Source organism: Bubalus bubalis, chromosome 14 (genome assembly GCF_019923935.1).
Source record: "Bubalus bubalis isolate 160015118507 breed Murrah chromosome 14, NDDB_SH_1, whole genome shotgun sequence".
NCBI lineage: Eukaryota > Metazoa > Chordata > Mammalia > Artiodactyla > Bovidae > Bubalus > Bubalus bubalis.
This window is the reverse complement of record NC_059170.1, coordinates 36,616,656-36,633,016: the sequence shown is the minus strand read 5'-3', so window position 1 is coordinate 36,633,016 and position 16,361 is coordinate 36,616,656. Positions and strand designations below refer to the sequence as shown.

General features: G+C 42.3%; 1 protein-coding gene across 7 annotated transcripts in view; it reads right to left on the bottom strand.

Annotated features, from left to right (window-relative positions):
- Positions 1–306: 306 nt before the first annotated feature.
- Positions 307–16,361, bottom strand: part of SLC23A2 (solute carrier family 23 member 2) — a 142,270-nt gene continuing 126,215 nt past the window's right edge. For 5 of the 7 annotated variants that reach the window (XM_006047752.3, XM_025264049.2, XM_025264050.2 and 2 more), the window contains 4 exons: positions 10,738–10,867; positions 9,529–9,666; positions 6,520–6,615; positions 307–4,682 (listed from right to left, as the gene is read on the bottom strand). In XM_006047752.3, coding sequence (XP_006047814.1) covers positions 4,450–4,682; positions 6,520–6,615; positions 9,529–9,666; positions 10,738–10,867 — 597 coding nt within the window. In that variant the 3' untranslated portion in view covers positions 307–4,449. The remainder of the gene's footprint in view (positions 4,683–6,519; positions 6,616–9,528; positions 9,667–10,737; positions 10,868–16,361) is intronic. The other 2 variants (XM_044927923.1, XM_044927921.1) reach the window with 2 other exon arrangements.

Here is a 16,361-nt window from a genome sequence, read left to right as displayed (position 1 = left end):
TAAAAGGTTTCCAGCCTCCAGATGTCACTAACTTACTAAGAGACTCATAATTTCACCCCAAAGCCCAGCATGAGTGCATCCTCCAACCAAGGTCTCCTTTCCCTGTTAGGCATTCTCCCAAGGAGACAAATGTTCTCTAGCCATGGGGGCCAATGATACTTCAGCAACTGCTATCCTCCTTTGAGTTTTAATGTATTAGAACCTGTTGAACTGAAATTTTTATTAGTTGATTTCCCTCTCCTAGGTGATGACTTTTAATTAATGACAAGTTTCTTAAAGACCAGCCAAAGTACATGAACAGTAGAATTGCGTCCAGGAGAGCTTTTATTTGTACGGAACAGTTTTAAAAATACAGAATAAAATAGCTTTATCTCTACTATTATTCACAACATCTGGTCCAAATATTACATATTAAAATACTTAAACGTTTAATGAAGGTATGTTAGAAAAACAATATGAAAATTCTTTTTAAAAACGCCATAAAAGAATTAGACATAAAAACAACCCCACCCCAAATACCCTCAGTATGCAAAATAAAAATAAAAACCAAACAAAATCCCAGAAAGGTATATAGCCAAAGTCAGTCACAAAAACTTAAGGAAAATATAGGCATCCCTACTGTTTTAAGAACAGTCAGAAATTGACTAACATGACAAAGGTTGCTATGAATGAACAAAAAGTGTTTTAACTTGACTGTCAGTAAGATGGCACCACTGGGGAGGGTGTCCTGAGTGCCAGGAAACACACAGAGCAATCCTAAGGAGGCTGGATGTCACCAGTGTAGGGTGAGGGCAAGGAGGTCAAGAATCGCCTAAAAGGACAGGAATGTGTGAGAGGCAGCTGCAAAGGGATCTTCAGTGTTAACATGCTTCAAGGGTCCAAGGGCAGAAGCTGAGTACTGGCAAAAAATGGGCAACTGTCTTGCACTACCCCACTTGTGACTGCAGGAGGAATGGAGGGTAGAGGAGGTCCTATTCTCTGTGTCAAAATCGTAAGGGGACAGAGCACAATACAAGTAATATGTGAAGCCCCAAGTGTTTTCCTAAGACCAAGGGGTAGCTCCCTGGAGAAGTGGGCCCTGTGAGAGCTCAGGCTGCCAGGGCATTCAGGGGGCACAGCGGGTGAGCAAACCAGTAGGCAGCAACAGCCATGCCAGGCATGCTGCCCGCAGCTGTGTGTCCACCCCAAGCTGTGGGGGTGAGTATGCAGGATGCTGCCTTTCTGTGCACCAGACAGGTTCTGGGATGAGGCTTCTGCCACAGTTCCTTATTCATCTCCTATCTGACCTGACCACTCTTGTGGCATTGATTTTTATGGAAGATTATAGTTGTCAACTTCAAGTCTAAGTTGCTAGTACTAATATTTCAGCAGGGACATGAATTAAAGAAATAACAACTTAGCTCATGGTCATAAAATATATGCGTGGGTAAATAAAGTATAAACACATACTAGAGATTCATCAATGGAGAAATTCTATCATCACATGACATTGTCATGAAAATTACATTCCCTCCCTGGAAAACTGTGACTATTATCCTGGGTAGAAATATTATTTTACTATATGGAAATACTGCAATATTCATGCATAAACCAGGTTATCATCATGAAAGTCAGTATTCTACAGTATGAAGCAAATTCTGTGTATGAATTTGTTACCATGAAAACGAGAAACCATCAGGACCCTTGCCTTGATCAATCACAAGAAACTTACTACAATCTAACACTGAAGCCCTCTTAAGAAATATTCTGTATCAGTAAATCTATGTGAAATTTGCGAGAATAAGAATGAAAATTGCCTACAAAGACTGGAGCCATTTCCCATTTTTCTATGATCCATGTTAGATATTTTATCAAAATCAGTGTGGCTTCTCCCTTGCTCCCCAACCAGTGATACTGCAGCATCTTTTGTCCTATTTGTAAGTTTCTACTTTTCACATCATGATCACCAATATAAATGTGAAAATGGGGGGGGGGGGGTAGGTGTTCAAGTGGGAATTGGAGAATGAATGCTCTGTCCAAGGACATTCACATTCAAAACATCCTACAACGTTCAACTGGCCAAAGCATGGGGTGTATGTGGCCCCAATAATGCACATGGCAGGTGCACAGGCACAGTATCCCCCAAAACCTCCTTTTCAGGTATGTGCTCAAACCAAGAAGCAGATGAATATAGTTTATTTTCAACTACAGACTCATTCTGCAGTGTATCTGCAAGCAAGAGGACACTTCCTAACCTCCTGTGCCTTCCCCCCGCACCGCCCCCACCATGGACACTAAGTTGGCCCCAATGGAACGAGAAGGGGAAAACCTTCTTTTTCCAATAGGAGGTGTGGGCACAGGGCTTCTCTGCACATTTTGAAGACTTGCACACGTCCTGAGTGTTACCCATTGGGAGAGAGGATGCCTCGGTCAAGTTAAGCTGAAGGGAACTTGTTCCTGAATTACCAATGGTTCAGAGGCTTTCATTTGGGTATTTGGTCATTCTGCTCATCTAGAGAGCAAGAATACTGCAAATCTCTGGGATGTTTAACAGTTTTCCCCACTGTTCAGAGGAGAGAAATTGGAGATGCTAAGCAAAATACAAACAGAATAAACTAGGCAATTAAGGTGACAACTAGGGCTGTCAGTCTTCAGGGCTCACCAAGTCAACAGGATGAAAATCATTAACCAGTGTGTTTCTAAATATGCTCCCCCCCCCAAAAAAAAAACCCATACAAATTTAAATTTAGAGTCTTTCTTTACTTAATTTGCAATAAGGTTTTGGCAAAACAATGCAGTAGCTCTGGAGTGTTCTTGCCAGAATAGGCCTTAAAGCCCCAAACTTTATAGGAGTCAAGGCCAGTTGTGGGGGCCAGAAATTCACCATGTGGATTCAAGGCTGCCAAGAGCCATGTGCCCACTGCCTGTAAACAATCAGGTAAATAAACACTTAAGAAGTACTATCTCATGAAACAAGGTCACTCAGGCTTTTCTTTTGACTGAAAATTTCAAACCAAATTCAGTAAGTCATTTTTGTCAGAAATAATGTTATTAATAAGAATTTAAGAGAGGGGGACTGCTAGCTGCTTTTCTTACCCCCCAAGAAAGGAAGCATTTGGTCAGGGGATCTAGTCTTCCCCTCTGGAAAATAAAAATCCAGTGGACATTCAACATGACAACCCACAGAAAGTCTCCTTAAGCCTTAACTGCCAGATGTGAATGGCAACTTAACTGCAGTGATTAACTTACCAGGATGTGGAACCATTCAATACGGCAGCTGTTTTGTCACCTGCCCTGGCTTCCCTTCTTCAGAAAACAAATCAACGTATAATTTAACTCATGGTTTCTGAGCTCTGGTCCAGCAGTCAGTTTGATAAACAGATTAAGCATTATGTATTTACACTTTCATGGTATCAAGCAATACAAAACACAACCACAAAAATGGTTACTGGCCTTCTAGAGCCATGACAACAAACTTCCCTGTTGGTGTCCATAGCTTTAACAAATGCTGGTTCCTTTCTTAATGGGGGATAGGAGATAAGGGACAAGTAATAGGGATGTAAGGTAAGAGGGTCACATGGAAAAACACTGATTTAAAAAATCCATAATCAGTAACATTAAATAGGAATAAAATCTTGTAATTACAAATACACACAACAATAACTGACATCCACATGTCAGCAGAGCCAAGATCCTCATAAACATCTGCTTGGTGCCTTTGTGTGGCACTCTATACCCGTCACACCAGCCAGGAGTGATGAATACCAAATAGAGTGTCTCAGCTACTAGTAAAAAGGAGACCAATAAGAGATGGGTTGGCCTAGCCTGGGCCAGGGTGGCACCAAGAAAGTGTAATTGAGAATCAGATACTGATTTCAAGGTACTTTTCCTTCCTGTCCAATCCCCCAATTTCCATTCTATCTGTACAGACTTTACCCATGCACAGATTTGGGCACAGTGTAAAGCATCTCACTGTTTTCAACTGGCCAGCAGCCACCTACACACAGTATCAGGCATCATAAAATCACACTTGACCAGTCAGTTGTGACAATGCAAGGATATTGGTACCTCCTGACCAGAGGAGGTCTCTATAGGTGCAGGTCCTGGTGCTTTCAAGGACAGAAAGCCCTGGAGGTGCCCTGTAAGTAAGCTAGCACAGGGTGTTAGAAGGGGACTGCAAACAAGGAGTCACTGTAGACTTCAAGCATCCACTCCCACAGGAGAGCAGGAACTTCAAATTCAGTGACCATGACCATCAACGGATGTTCTCAAGGGCTTAAATAAAAAGATAGATGAGACATCGTATTAGACATGATCACAACCCACAAGAAAAAGCTACCTGTAATCTGTCTTAGCTCTGGGGTGGAGAATGTAAATGCAGATCTACAAACATATATGTTACTGCTTGTTACTCAGCAAGGAACTACAGGTTCATGCCTCACTGTGGCCAGGCCACAGGATGAGCTACGGCTATACTGTGGCCTGCGAGTCTTCATCTGAACTCCGGCTACTAGTGCTTTTCCCGAGGCCTTTCCATGTGTAGCCTGCAAAAGTTGGGCTGATCGGTAAGTAGCTGAAACATCTGTATTTTTTAATAATGTTCATGCCAAATGGCAAATCATAGGATTCCATGCCATCGAGAGACTTGCTCCCTTTGCCCACGCCCTTCTTCCATTTTCTGATTCCTCTTTCCTCTGGAGTACCTGTGGAACACACACAGCAAAACAAAAACAGAACAACGGAATGTTTAGTTAAACAGTTCTACCAAGAATTGAGATTCTCTGCTTCTGTTGTCCTGTAGATTGAATGGAATAGGATGACAGAAAAGAGCACTTGAGGAAGTAGTTGATGCTCAAGCCAGAAATCTAAGAATCACTAACCACTCAAAACAAATATTTCTAAAACACAGATTTGATCTTGAAAAATAGGATCAGAATCCTTATTACATCTCACAATGACGTCACTACTCGGTCACTGCACACCCACCACCCCCCTCATCTAGACATCAGTTCAGTTCAGTTCCGTTCAGTCACTCTGTCATGTCCAACTCTTTGAAACCCCATGGACTGCAGCATGCCAGGCCTCCCTGTCCATCACCAACTCCTGGAGATGACTCAAACTCATGTCTATTGAGTTGGTGATGCCATCCAACCATCTCATCCTCTGTCATCCACTTCTCCCGCCTCCAATCTTTCCCAGCATCAGGGTCTTTACAAATGAGTCAGTTCTTCACATCAGGTAGCCAAAGTATTGGAGTTTCGGCTTCAGTCCATCCAATGAACATTCAGGACTGATTTCCTTTAGGATGGACTGGTTGGATCTCCTTGATGTCCAAGGGACTCTCAAGAGTCTTCTCCAACACCACAGTTCAAAAGCATCAATTCTTCGGCACTCAGCTTTCTTTATGTAGACATACCACTTTTTATATTGCTTTGCTCCATTTTACTGGGGGGTGGGGTGCATTTGTCACAAATTCCCCACTTGTGGTCCTATGAGGATGAACTTCCACTGGTATAACACTCTTGGCAATTCTGCACCCTGACAGCTGAGTCAACAAGAAAGATCTGGATCTTCATGGTTCAGCACTCCTGGACTCCTTTTCAAAAGTCTTTACACTACAGATAGCACTGGTACCTGCTTTTAGCTCCATGGGAGCCCTAACAATATAGTTCTCTGCCTGAGCCTGGGTGATGAGGTCTATCCTATGGTGCAGGGCTTAAGAACTTCTCATTATTTTCACACATATAAGCTATACCCTCCCATGGGCATTTCAGTAATGAAACTGACCATTTCCATCTGCCTGACTCCTTCGTCTCTCTCTCTATTAAGTGCTGACTTAGGAAAGAAAGAGGATATTACTGACCTCCCACAAATCTAACACCTTCCACCTACTCATGTGTGTAATTCCTTCTGCCCGATGTGTTCATCTCTCATTTCCCCAGTGACCTCTTCTTGATTGAGGCTTTTGGAGGTAGATTAAGGGCAAAATCTCAACAGAACCTTTAAGCTCAAAAATAAACATCACCCTTCCTTGACAGGATGAATCTACCAATGTGTCCATGGTGGCATTTCACAACAATATAAAGTAGCCTTCTCTAGGAAGCCACAAGGCAGGCCCCACATCCCACCTTAAGTCTGTCACCCAGCACTTGGCATAGAAGGAGAAGGAGTGCTGTCCGCTGGTAGCAGCTGGCTCAGAAGTATGTGAACAAGTCAAGGAAAGCCAAATTGCAGGGCTCCAGGCAAGGCTGAGCAGGAGGGCAGGTAGCTGGAGCATGCTTAAGGCATCCTGCTGCTATATCACCATATACAAAGAATTCACCTGTTTTCTCTTAGAAATAACTCAGCATGAAGGAAAAAAATGAAGTTTACTAGCAAAAAAGTGATTCATGAAAGGTGGCTCAAGGTATCATCTTAACCACTTTAGAAAAGTTTAATCAGTGATGGCTTTGAACTGATTCGTGCTTCCTGCTTCCCATATTTATTAGGCAAAAAGGTAAGTCACATATATAATAAGCATGTTTGATATATGCCACATACCTGGGATGGTGTTATCCAAAATAAAAGCCACACATCCTCCTACAAACATAGCAGTTGTGAGAAGAACATTCAACACTTGATCGATTCCTGTTATCCCTAAAAACAACATAGCAACAGGTCACAGACAGAATAGACTTGTCCTTGACTTAGAAAGGAACACTGGGGTGGACCCTAATTGCCAGTCAATGCAGTGCATGAAAGTGTAAATTTCTATTGTGCATGTATAAATTTTTGCCAGTAATGCCTTAAACTACTATGACAATAATAGTAAATAAATTATTTAAACTACTTTCAACAATAATCAAGTTTTCTCCATAAGGAAAATTTCTAACAATGATTCACAGAAAGTGAATCTAACAGAGGGGACTTCCTCAGTGGTCCAGTGGTTAAGAATTCCAATGCAGGGGACGAGGGTTCAGTCCCTAGTTAGGGAACTAAGACCCCACATGCCTCAGAGCAACTAAGCCTGTGTACCACAACTAGAGAACCTGCACTCTGCTCAATGAAAGATCCTGTATACCACAACTAAGACCCAGCACAGTCCCCACCCCAAATCTAATAGAGTGAAGTTCACTCTATAATAAACTATGAAGCCTTCAGGGGTGTGGGGGAGTGCTGCTTGCAGATTAAAAAAAAAAAAAAACAATATAAAAGATGGCTACTGTAAGGTTGAAAAATTTACAAAGTGAATATAACAAGATGACAAAAATATTTGTGAGATCAGCAATCAAATGAAGGGCTTCAGAATTCTGGGTTACTAATTAGTGCTTAGCTGCTTTTAATTTAGAGCAAATTTATTTCTAAAGATGTCATAATATGAATGAGATGCATTAAAATAGAAATTCACACACTTTTTATATTTAAAAATATAATGATCTCCAACAGAAAAATAACATGTTTGGTGAGAATGTGGAGAAAGAGAAATCACTGTGTTCAACACACCTGATGGGAATGCTGTGAGCAATGTCCCATAGCTCACCTGCTGTGGGAAACAGGTATTCCTCAAACAGGTAAACAGAACGGCCCAACCATTCTATTCCTAGCCATATACCCAAAAGAATTAAAAAGAGGTACTCAAATAGTCCTCATTACCAGGCAGATTCTGCTGTTTGTGAATTGCCTACACACTAAAATTTATTTGTAAACCCAAAACGAATACTTGTGGTGCTTTTAGTCATTCACAGACATGTACAAAGCAGTGAAAATTTTGAGTCACCCAACACACATGTTCCCAGCTAAGGTTAAACAAGGTAATGCTCTGCCTTCTGGTTTCAGCTCTCAGACTGTAAACAATATTCTTTAAGCAGTCTGTATAATAACACATTTTTTTTTTTTTTGCATTTTTGTGCTTCTTCATTGGTGATCTTGCTATTTAAAACAGCCCCATTGCAAGATGGCCATGATGTGCCTAATGGAGAAAATATGTGAGATGAATGTCATTCAGGCATGAGATCTAGTGCTATTGACTATGTTCTCCCAAGAGCTATGGTTCAGGATTTGCTAGGTCTATATTCATGGGGATTTTATAGAACATAACTACCATGAGTGAGAACTGCCTGTACTTGCACATCAATGTCCATAACAGTCCTTTTTACACTAGTCTAAAAGTAGAAACAACTCAAATGTGCATCAGTGGAAAAATGGATAAACAGATTATGGTATACACATACCATATTATCTAGCCACAGAATGGAATATTATCTAGCCATAAAAAGAAATGAAATACTTATATATAGATAGATCTTGAAAACATTCTGACAAGTGAAAGCCAGACATAAAAAGTCACATAATGTAGGATTCCATCTATGAAACATCCAGAATAGGTGAATTCATAGAAATAGAAAGCAGACTGGTGGTTGCCAGGAGCTGAGAGGAAGGGAAATGATGGGGGTTAACTATTTAATGGGTATGAAATTTTATTTTGGGCTGATGAGAATGTTTTGGAAACCAGAGAGAGGTGGTGATTATACAACATTGTAAATGTACTAAAATACCACTGAACTGCTCACTTTAACATGATTAATTTTATATTATGTGAACATCAGCTAAAAAAAAAAAACATATATAAAATGATCCCCAATTCTGCATAAAATGTCAGCAGCAAAAGTTGTTTCTTAAGATGTTCTTCCTTTGTTCATTCTTTATGATATTTGGGTATTAACATAAAAAGGAATTAGGGACTTCCCTGGTGGTCCAGTGGTTAAGACTTTGTCCTCCAATGCAGGGGTTGCAGGTTTGAACCCTGGTCAAGGAGCTAAGATCCGATATGCTTTGTGGCCAAAAAGTCAAAACATAAAACAGAAGTAATGTTGTCACCAAGTTCAATAAAGACTTTAAAAATAGGCCACATCACAAAGAACTTTTTATAAAAGGAATTAAACATACACACACTACTATATATAAAACAGGTAACTAATGAGCGCCTACTGTATAGCACAGAGAATTCTACTCAGTGCTCTGTGGTGACCTAAATGGGAAGGAAATCCATAAAAGAGGGGGGTATGTATATTTATATAATGATTCACTTTGCTGTACAATAGAAATGTATGCAATATTGTAAAGCAACTATATTCTAATAAAAATTTTTTTAAGAAGGTTGATCTTGAACTCAAAATACTTGTAATCCCAACAGAAAAACATGTATATGAAGTTGAGTTTTAAGAAATTCTAAATTTTAATATAGCCTTAGTCTGAACAATCAAAAGGTTTTACACAGGCATTTTCCCAAAGGGTAGGGTCCTGATTTGTTTGGCTTTTTTTTTTCAAAAAATGAACAGATGGAAGCAGGGAGAGGAAGAAGGAAAAAAGGAGACTGTGCCATGCACATCAGTTACATGCATGTGCCAACTCAAGTGCGGAGTGTTGCAAAGGAATTCAAGTTAAACTTCGGCCAAGCGGGGCTGCAATGAAATACACAGAGGAACATTCATTGAAATGATTCCTGAAGTTCCATGAACTGGTGTTTGTGGTTCCAATTTTGCCACAAGATTCAAGGCCTGTTTCTCCTACCTGTGACGAGAGGGTTCTGTCTGAGGTAACTTGGAAGGACAAGCCCAAAGAAGATTGAAAATCCAAGCACAAAGAGGTTCCGGGAAGAATTTAAATCAATGAACTGCAAGTTAGAGAGTCCAACAGCTGTGATCATTCCTAGAGAGAAAACATCAGACCACAAGTTCCATTATCTCACCTATGGCATGGATGACAAGTATTTTGTCCAGGGCAGACTCCCTACAATGGCCTTTCTCTGTCCCATCAGAAACAAGTTGGGAGACCTGTATAGTGTCAGGATGAAACCAGAAAGTGACCACCTGACTCAGGCACTATCTGGGTTTATTCAGGGGCATAAACATTACACTTTCTTTAGACCAGGCAGAAAACTAAAGACAATGGTTCCCCTTAAAAACTCAATTCAAACATTTCAATTACATCAGGATATGGGCCTGAATATCAGGTCCCTGATTACTAACGTGAATGGCACAGAGATCAAATTGACTCCCTTCTGTAAAAACTGACAGTTTTAAATGGCCTACAGGGAGACGATATCTGAGCTTAAATCAATTAGAAATGGCAACTAGGGACCTCCTTGGTGGTCCAGTAGTTAAGACTGTGCTTACAATGCAGGGGGTGTGGGTTCGATTCCTGGTCAGAGAACTGGGAACTAAGATCCCACACACTTGTCTATGGCCATACCATCCTGAACATGCCCCATTTCATCTGATCTCAGAAACCAAGCAGGATTGGGCCTAGTTAATACTTGCATGGGAGATCCCACATGCTGTACAGTATGGGCAAATGAAAGAGAAAAGAAAAGAACGTTGCTCCTGAAGGTCTTATCTGCAACTAAATCTGTAATGGAATAATTCAGATACAAGAAAAGAAACAGCTTCTATACCACATTAAAAAAATGTGATATCCAAAGATATCTGCAGAGGATATTCAAGGCAGCATGGTTTCAATAAAGCATGATAAGAACCTTAAAAAAAATGGCAACTAGAGACTAAAATTTAATCTGATTTTTCCTAGCTCAGTTATTCTACCTTTAATATCAATTCAACTCAGAAAGTGATATGCATTTATATGTTTATAAGGTATATCCTTTTGTATTTTAAAATAGAAATTTATCATTATCTGCAGTCTCACTGAAGGAATTCCTTAGCAATGTGAAGAAAGAAAAGGAGCTTGAGAAGAAAGCCAACTATCAAAGAAATGGAATTTTACCAAAGAGAGTACAGAAGAGGGCACCAAGCACAGGATCTGGAAGGGAGGCGAAGAGCGCACTGAACTTTCCGATCATCCCCAATGCGAGCATGAGGGCTGCGCCGTACTGTATCACGCGACGACTGCCAACCTGCAGGACACACAGAGGGCAGAGACAGGCATTAACCTTGAGGTCCTCCAAGAGCACACTCAGGTCCCAGCAGGCCAATGTGACCAAAACCCACAGACAAAATGTAGGTTACTCTTAAAACTTTTAGTTAAGAGGGTCTAACTTTACAATGAGGATTGACATCAATACATAACTACTAAAAACACATCCAGGGTAAAAAGAGTCTCACCACTTTCCTTGTTCCCGTCCCATCTGGTTCCTGCTGGAAGCTGACTCCTCTGCTTCATTTGACTATGGGGACCCCAGGGCTTGACCTATGGGTCTCTGAGCCCTGGGCAATGTCACCTCAGTCTGCACTCACTCCTGAGCTGTGGTCTTGGGTTTCTTAATGCCTACAGCCACCAGCCAGGATGATCTGGTAGTGTCTCAAATCCAAAATGCGAAAAGTACACTTGGCCCCTGCTTTTCTTCTGGGTTCTGGCAGATCAGACAAAACAGTTCTGGAACTTCTCCTCCTGGCATATTAATCATGAGAGGTGGCACAGCCTAGAGACCACCGTGTGCAGGATTCTAGAGCTGAGAGGCCTGACTCCTATCTCTGCTCCGTCTCTAACCATATGATGGGCATTAGCCTCTCTGGGTGGCAGGATCCTCATCTCCGTGACAATGAACAGTGTGCTTCTGCTTTGAGGATTTATAAGCTCCATGTAAAATAGTCTGAACAACACCTGGCAAGCATTAGGTTATTTGATAGCCTCCCACCTGAACTTGCTTCCTCTGGCCTTTCTTCTGCCTACCTGTCCTCTCCACTGTAACGGAGTAACCTCTTTAACATCATGATTTAGGAGATCAGGTCCCTGCCTAAGTCTTCTGGTGCTCATCCCCCTCCTGGCCAGTTCTCAGACACATATCAAAGTACCGATACTACCCTAAAGCTACCTCCTCTGCAAAGCCTTCTTTCATTCCAAGGCTCGATTCTCCCAACATTGGACTTCTGCAGCATCACACACAGCATTTCCCATGTGGACCCAACTTTATTGGTTAAGTTTGACCTCTGCCTTCTAGAAGCATCCATCTAGTTCACTGTCACTCAGGTAGCAAGAGACAGAGCTGGCACTGGGCTCAAGAATCCTGCACTATTGGTCTCTACTCTGTGCTGCCTCTCCCAAGAGAACATCCTGAGGACATAAACTGAATAAAAGAGCTTCCAGAAATGGAATAGTGTCCACAATGCTTTATGTGGGAATTACAATGAATAGGAAATGGCTATTTAAATAATTGAAATGAAATGTAAAACCGGACTCAGTTGTACTAGCTACATTTCAAGTGTTCAGTGGGAATAAGCGGCTGGGGGGTCGGTCCCTCCGGGGATAGTGCAAGTACAGAACATTTCCACTACTGCACCTTTCTCCTGGATGATGCTGGGCTAGACCTTCCAAGAGCTTCTCAATGAGCCCAAGGGTCAAGTTCAGAGTAAGAAGCAAATCTTTTACTAAGCTACCCAGCTAGAATCAGTCACAGCTGATGCTGGAGCCTAGCTTCCATTATTCCAATTTACAGCTCATCCCATTATACCACCACCAAGTGCAGGGATGCAGCAAAAAGGGTCATGCAAATTGGCAATGGAGCAAAAATGACTTACGCTTGGCTATATTACATGATAAGGAAGCCTTTCATTTACAAAAAGCAAGCATTTTCAGCAAACATTTTCAAGGACCAGCACTTCAGAGTGAGGGGGAGGTGATGGATACAAATACAAGTAAATCATAAGCTTATGATCAAATAATGGTACTGCTGCAATTATTAGGTTGTGGGTTGTCCAGTGGGAAGAAAAAACTCTGAAAAGTTGGGGAGGATTCCCTAGAGATGGTCTTGAGGGATGAGTAAGACAAAGAGCAACCAGACAGAGGGATCCATCTCCCAGCAGAGTCAGTCCTGTTAGATGTGCAGTGGGGAGGACTGGGCTGGCCCTAAGGATGCTGAAACAATAAATCTTGTATGAAAACCACACATGGAGGGCTGATCTCCCTTAGATGCTGTCCAAAAAAAGCAGCAAGTTAGTCACTCTTTTGTTCAACAAACATTAACCAAGTGCCTGTTATACATTTCTATTCTAAACACCAGAGACACAGCCCTAAAATCCCTGCCCTCCTGGTGCTTATGTGAAGCCTTCACATCTTTCTCACTGCACTCTCCCTGGAACCACTTCCTAGGCTCCCTTCTGATCTCCTTCTTGAGTTGCAGCTCTGCCTCCAGGGCCACTGAAAAATTTGACACTGCATTTCTGACTTTCCAAAAGTGTTCAACAGGGTGGTATGCTGCAGAGGAGAAATGATCTCCTTTTGGATACCATCAAAAAAGATAGTATGGCCGAGAAGATGGTGTTTACTCTTCCTAGAAATAAACTTAGGTCTAAATATTGTATAACAATATCTCTAGTTTGCTTATCTAACCACATGCTAATGCTCTACATTAACTAATTCCAAAATTCTGCAAGCTATTGTTAATAGACAAGGGCACAGAAATTCAGAGAGGAGATGTAACTTGCCCATGGTCATGTCAGAAGAATATGATGGAGCCAGGGCTGAATCCAAAGCAACCACCTCCCTACCATGTCATGCTGCCCTTTTCTGTGGGACAGAAAGTGGAACACTCTCAACATAGCAGTCCTGCACATGGAATCCAACCCATCCAACTCGCAGAACTTCAGAACACACAGCAGGGTAGGCAGCCTCACCTCTAATCAAGTAGTCAGAATGTCCATGTCTGTACATGGAATGCCATAACTGGATAAAGGATAGTAAATAGTAGAGTTGCCAGGAAATGGAGACAGATCCTCAGAAAGAGCCACAGATCACCCTCTTTCTATATGTTCTGGAAGACTGGTACAATGGTCCAGATTAATGCTGTCTGAAAGAATTTCACACAATGATGGAAATGTTCTGTATCTGTGCTTTCCTTTGGCATCCACCAGCCACATGTGGCTACTGACTACCATACTGTACAACATAGACCTAGATCTAGAACTGCTAGATTTCACATATGAGTTCTTATCAGAAAAGCAACTGTTCCAAGCCCTTCAGCTGGATAAAAGGCAGGATACAGCCTTGAAATTTTGCTTCCTTTTTCCTGGGCAGGGATCTTCCATTAGCCACATGGTTTAGGCCACAGAGAAGCTTCTGGTGCTAGTCCTACTTCCCAACCCCAAGGCATTTGTGTAGATGGCTCAATTATAGCCCCTTGTGAGTCAGGGTAATGGAGCCAACTCCCTCAAATTGATAAGGCCTCTGCTAGGGGAAGTGGCTCCAAAGGAATTCAGAGGGAAGATCAATTGGCTCAATTAAAAAATGCTGGCAGGGTGCCTTTTCAGAATAAGCCAGCACCATCTAAATTATAATAAAGGTAATTATTTCTCAAACCATCTCAGTAATGTTTTAGAAGGAACCCTAATGACAGCACTACTTACTCCCTATAGTGACTCTAGTTCAATTATCTGTGATGTATTTTAAAGAGGTGCAGAAAGAGAGCTGGCTTATTAAACTGTTTCCCCAAGAGTCCCTCCATCTATAATAATTTTACCATTACGTTATTTTGGATTAGTTATAGGTCTACAGGTTCATGGCAGCAAACTTGCTAAAGAGTTAATGGCTTACACCCCATTTGGCGCCCATTTGACCTTCTCCTTAGCTCTGTGTGCTCAGTATCTGCAGCAATAGGACCCAGGCACCCTGGAAGGAAATGCCCATCAGGCAGCCCTCACATGTCATGCGCAAGGAGAGACAGGCAGCCGGCGTGGCCACTGGCACACCTAAGGCTGAGCTCTGTGATGGCCTGGCCAATTTACAGAAAAACCAACCAGCAAGTCAGGCTTGTACAATGTATGCTCTACTCCCTCTGACCTGGATTTGCAGTTAAAATTACCCAAACCAAGTATCTGGTTTCTTTTTCCTGGTTATAGAATCGTGCAAAGAGCTGGAGGAAGATTTCTAATTTTAAAGAGGTCAAATGATTCTAGAATGCTCCAACCCACCCCCAAGTTCTCAAGAAACAAGGTTGAGGAGAGGGAGACCTCTGACTCGTGCAGTCCACCTTGGATGATGCTGAACCAGTTCTAACCGTATCTAGCTGCGCAGCATACAATGGCCAGGGCCGAGCTGCATTCCTCAACACCCTGGGCTAACAGCAAGCATTGGCCCAAAGCAACTGGGATATAAAATTTATTTCCTAGTAAATCTGAAAGGCCGAGAAGCAGCCTCCTTGTTCCTGAAGCTAGATTATGGTATGTATGCTTGGAGTGGGGTTAGGGGGAAAGACAAGTGGGGAGGACTTCAGACCAGGTACCGCTTCAACCTGAGTGACTTGCTATGGCTTGTTGTGTTCACTAACTCCACAATAGATTTCATCTGAAAGAGAATGATGCTGCAAAGAGAATAATGCAGTTTGAAAACTGCATTAATTCTTTACTGTAAGATTGATTTATTTGTAATGGGTAAAGCAATTTCTGGGGCTTCCCTGGTAGCTCAGCTGGTGAAGAATCTGCTTGCAATGCAGGAGACCCTGGTTCAATTCCTGGGTCGGGAAGTTCCTCTGGAGAAGGGATAGGCTACCCCCTCCAGTATGCTCGGGCTTCCCTGATGGCTCACACAGTAAAGAATCTGCCTGCAACCTGCCTGGGTTTGATCCCTAGGTTCGGAATATCCCCTGGAGGAGGGCATGGCAACCCACTCCAGTATTTTTGCCTGGAGTATTCCCATGGACAGAGGAGACTGGCGGGCTGCAGTCTAAGGGGTCGCAAAGAGTCAGACATGACTGAGCAACTAAGCACACAGATAGAATGCAATTTCTAATCTAGAATTAGTGCCATCTCCTAACTGGTCTCCTGTTTCCACCCTCTTCCCAGACCCCAGTCGTCTACTTTCATCATAGCAGCCATAGTAATACTAAAACAAAAAAACAAACAAAAACAAAACCAGATGGACTCACACCCTGTGGGACCCTCTCCCTGACTACTTCCACTTAGCCTTTGGCAGCCTTTAACGCCTACATGACCTGGTCCTCAGTTACCTCAAGAACCTCATCTGCTCTTACCCAACGACCCCCACTCCCATCTCTGCTCCTGCCCCACTGGCCTCCTTGCTGAGCTGCAGCATACCAGGGTGGTTCTGTGATAGCGCTCTGCCCCCTGAAAGCCCCTTTCCTAGGTACCTGCACGGTTCCCTCCCTCAGCTCTGTCAGGCCTTTGCTCAAGGTCACCTTCTCAGTGAGGCTTAGCCTGACCACCCTAACTCTGATCCCCCCATTTTGCCCCATATTTCTGTCATACTTATTATGCTTACTATTTATTGCTTGTCTTCCTCTGATAGAATGTAAACTCCATAAACGATGGAAATATTTTTCTTTTTCATTCACTGATGTATCCCAAGTGCCTAGAATAGTGGCCTCACAAAGGGTCAGTGCTTAATAAAAATTTGTAGAATGCATAAAGAAATAGCACCTGAATGCCTGCCTACCCAGG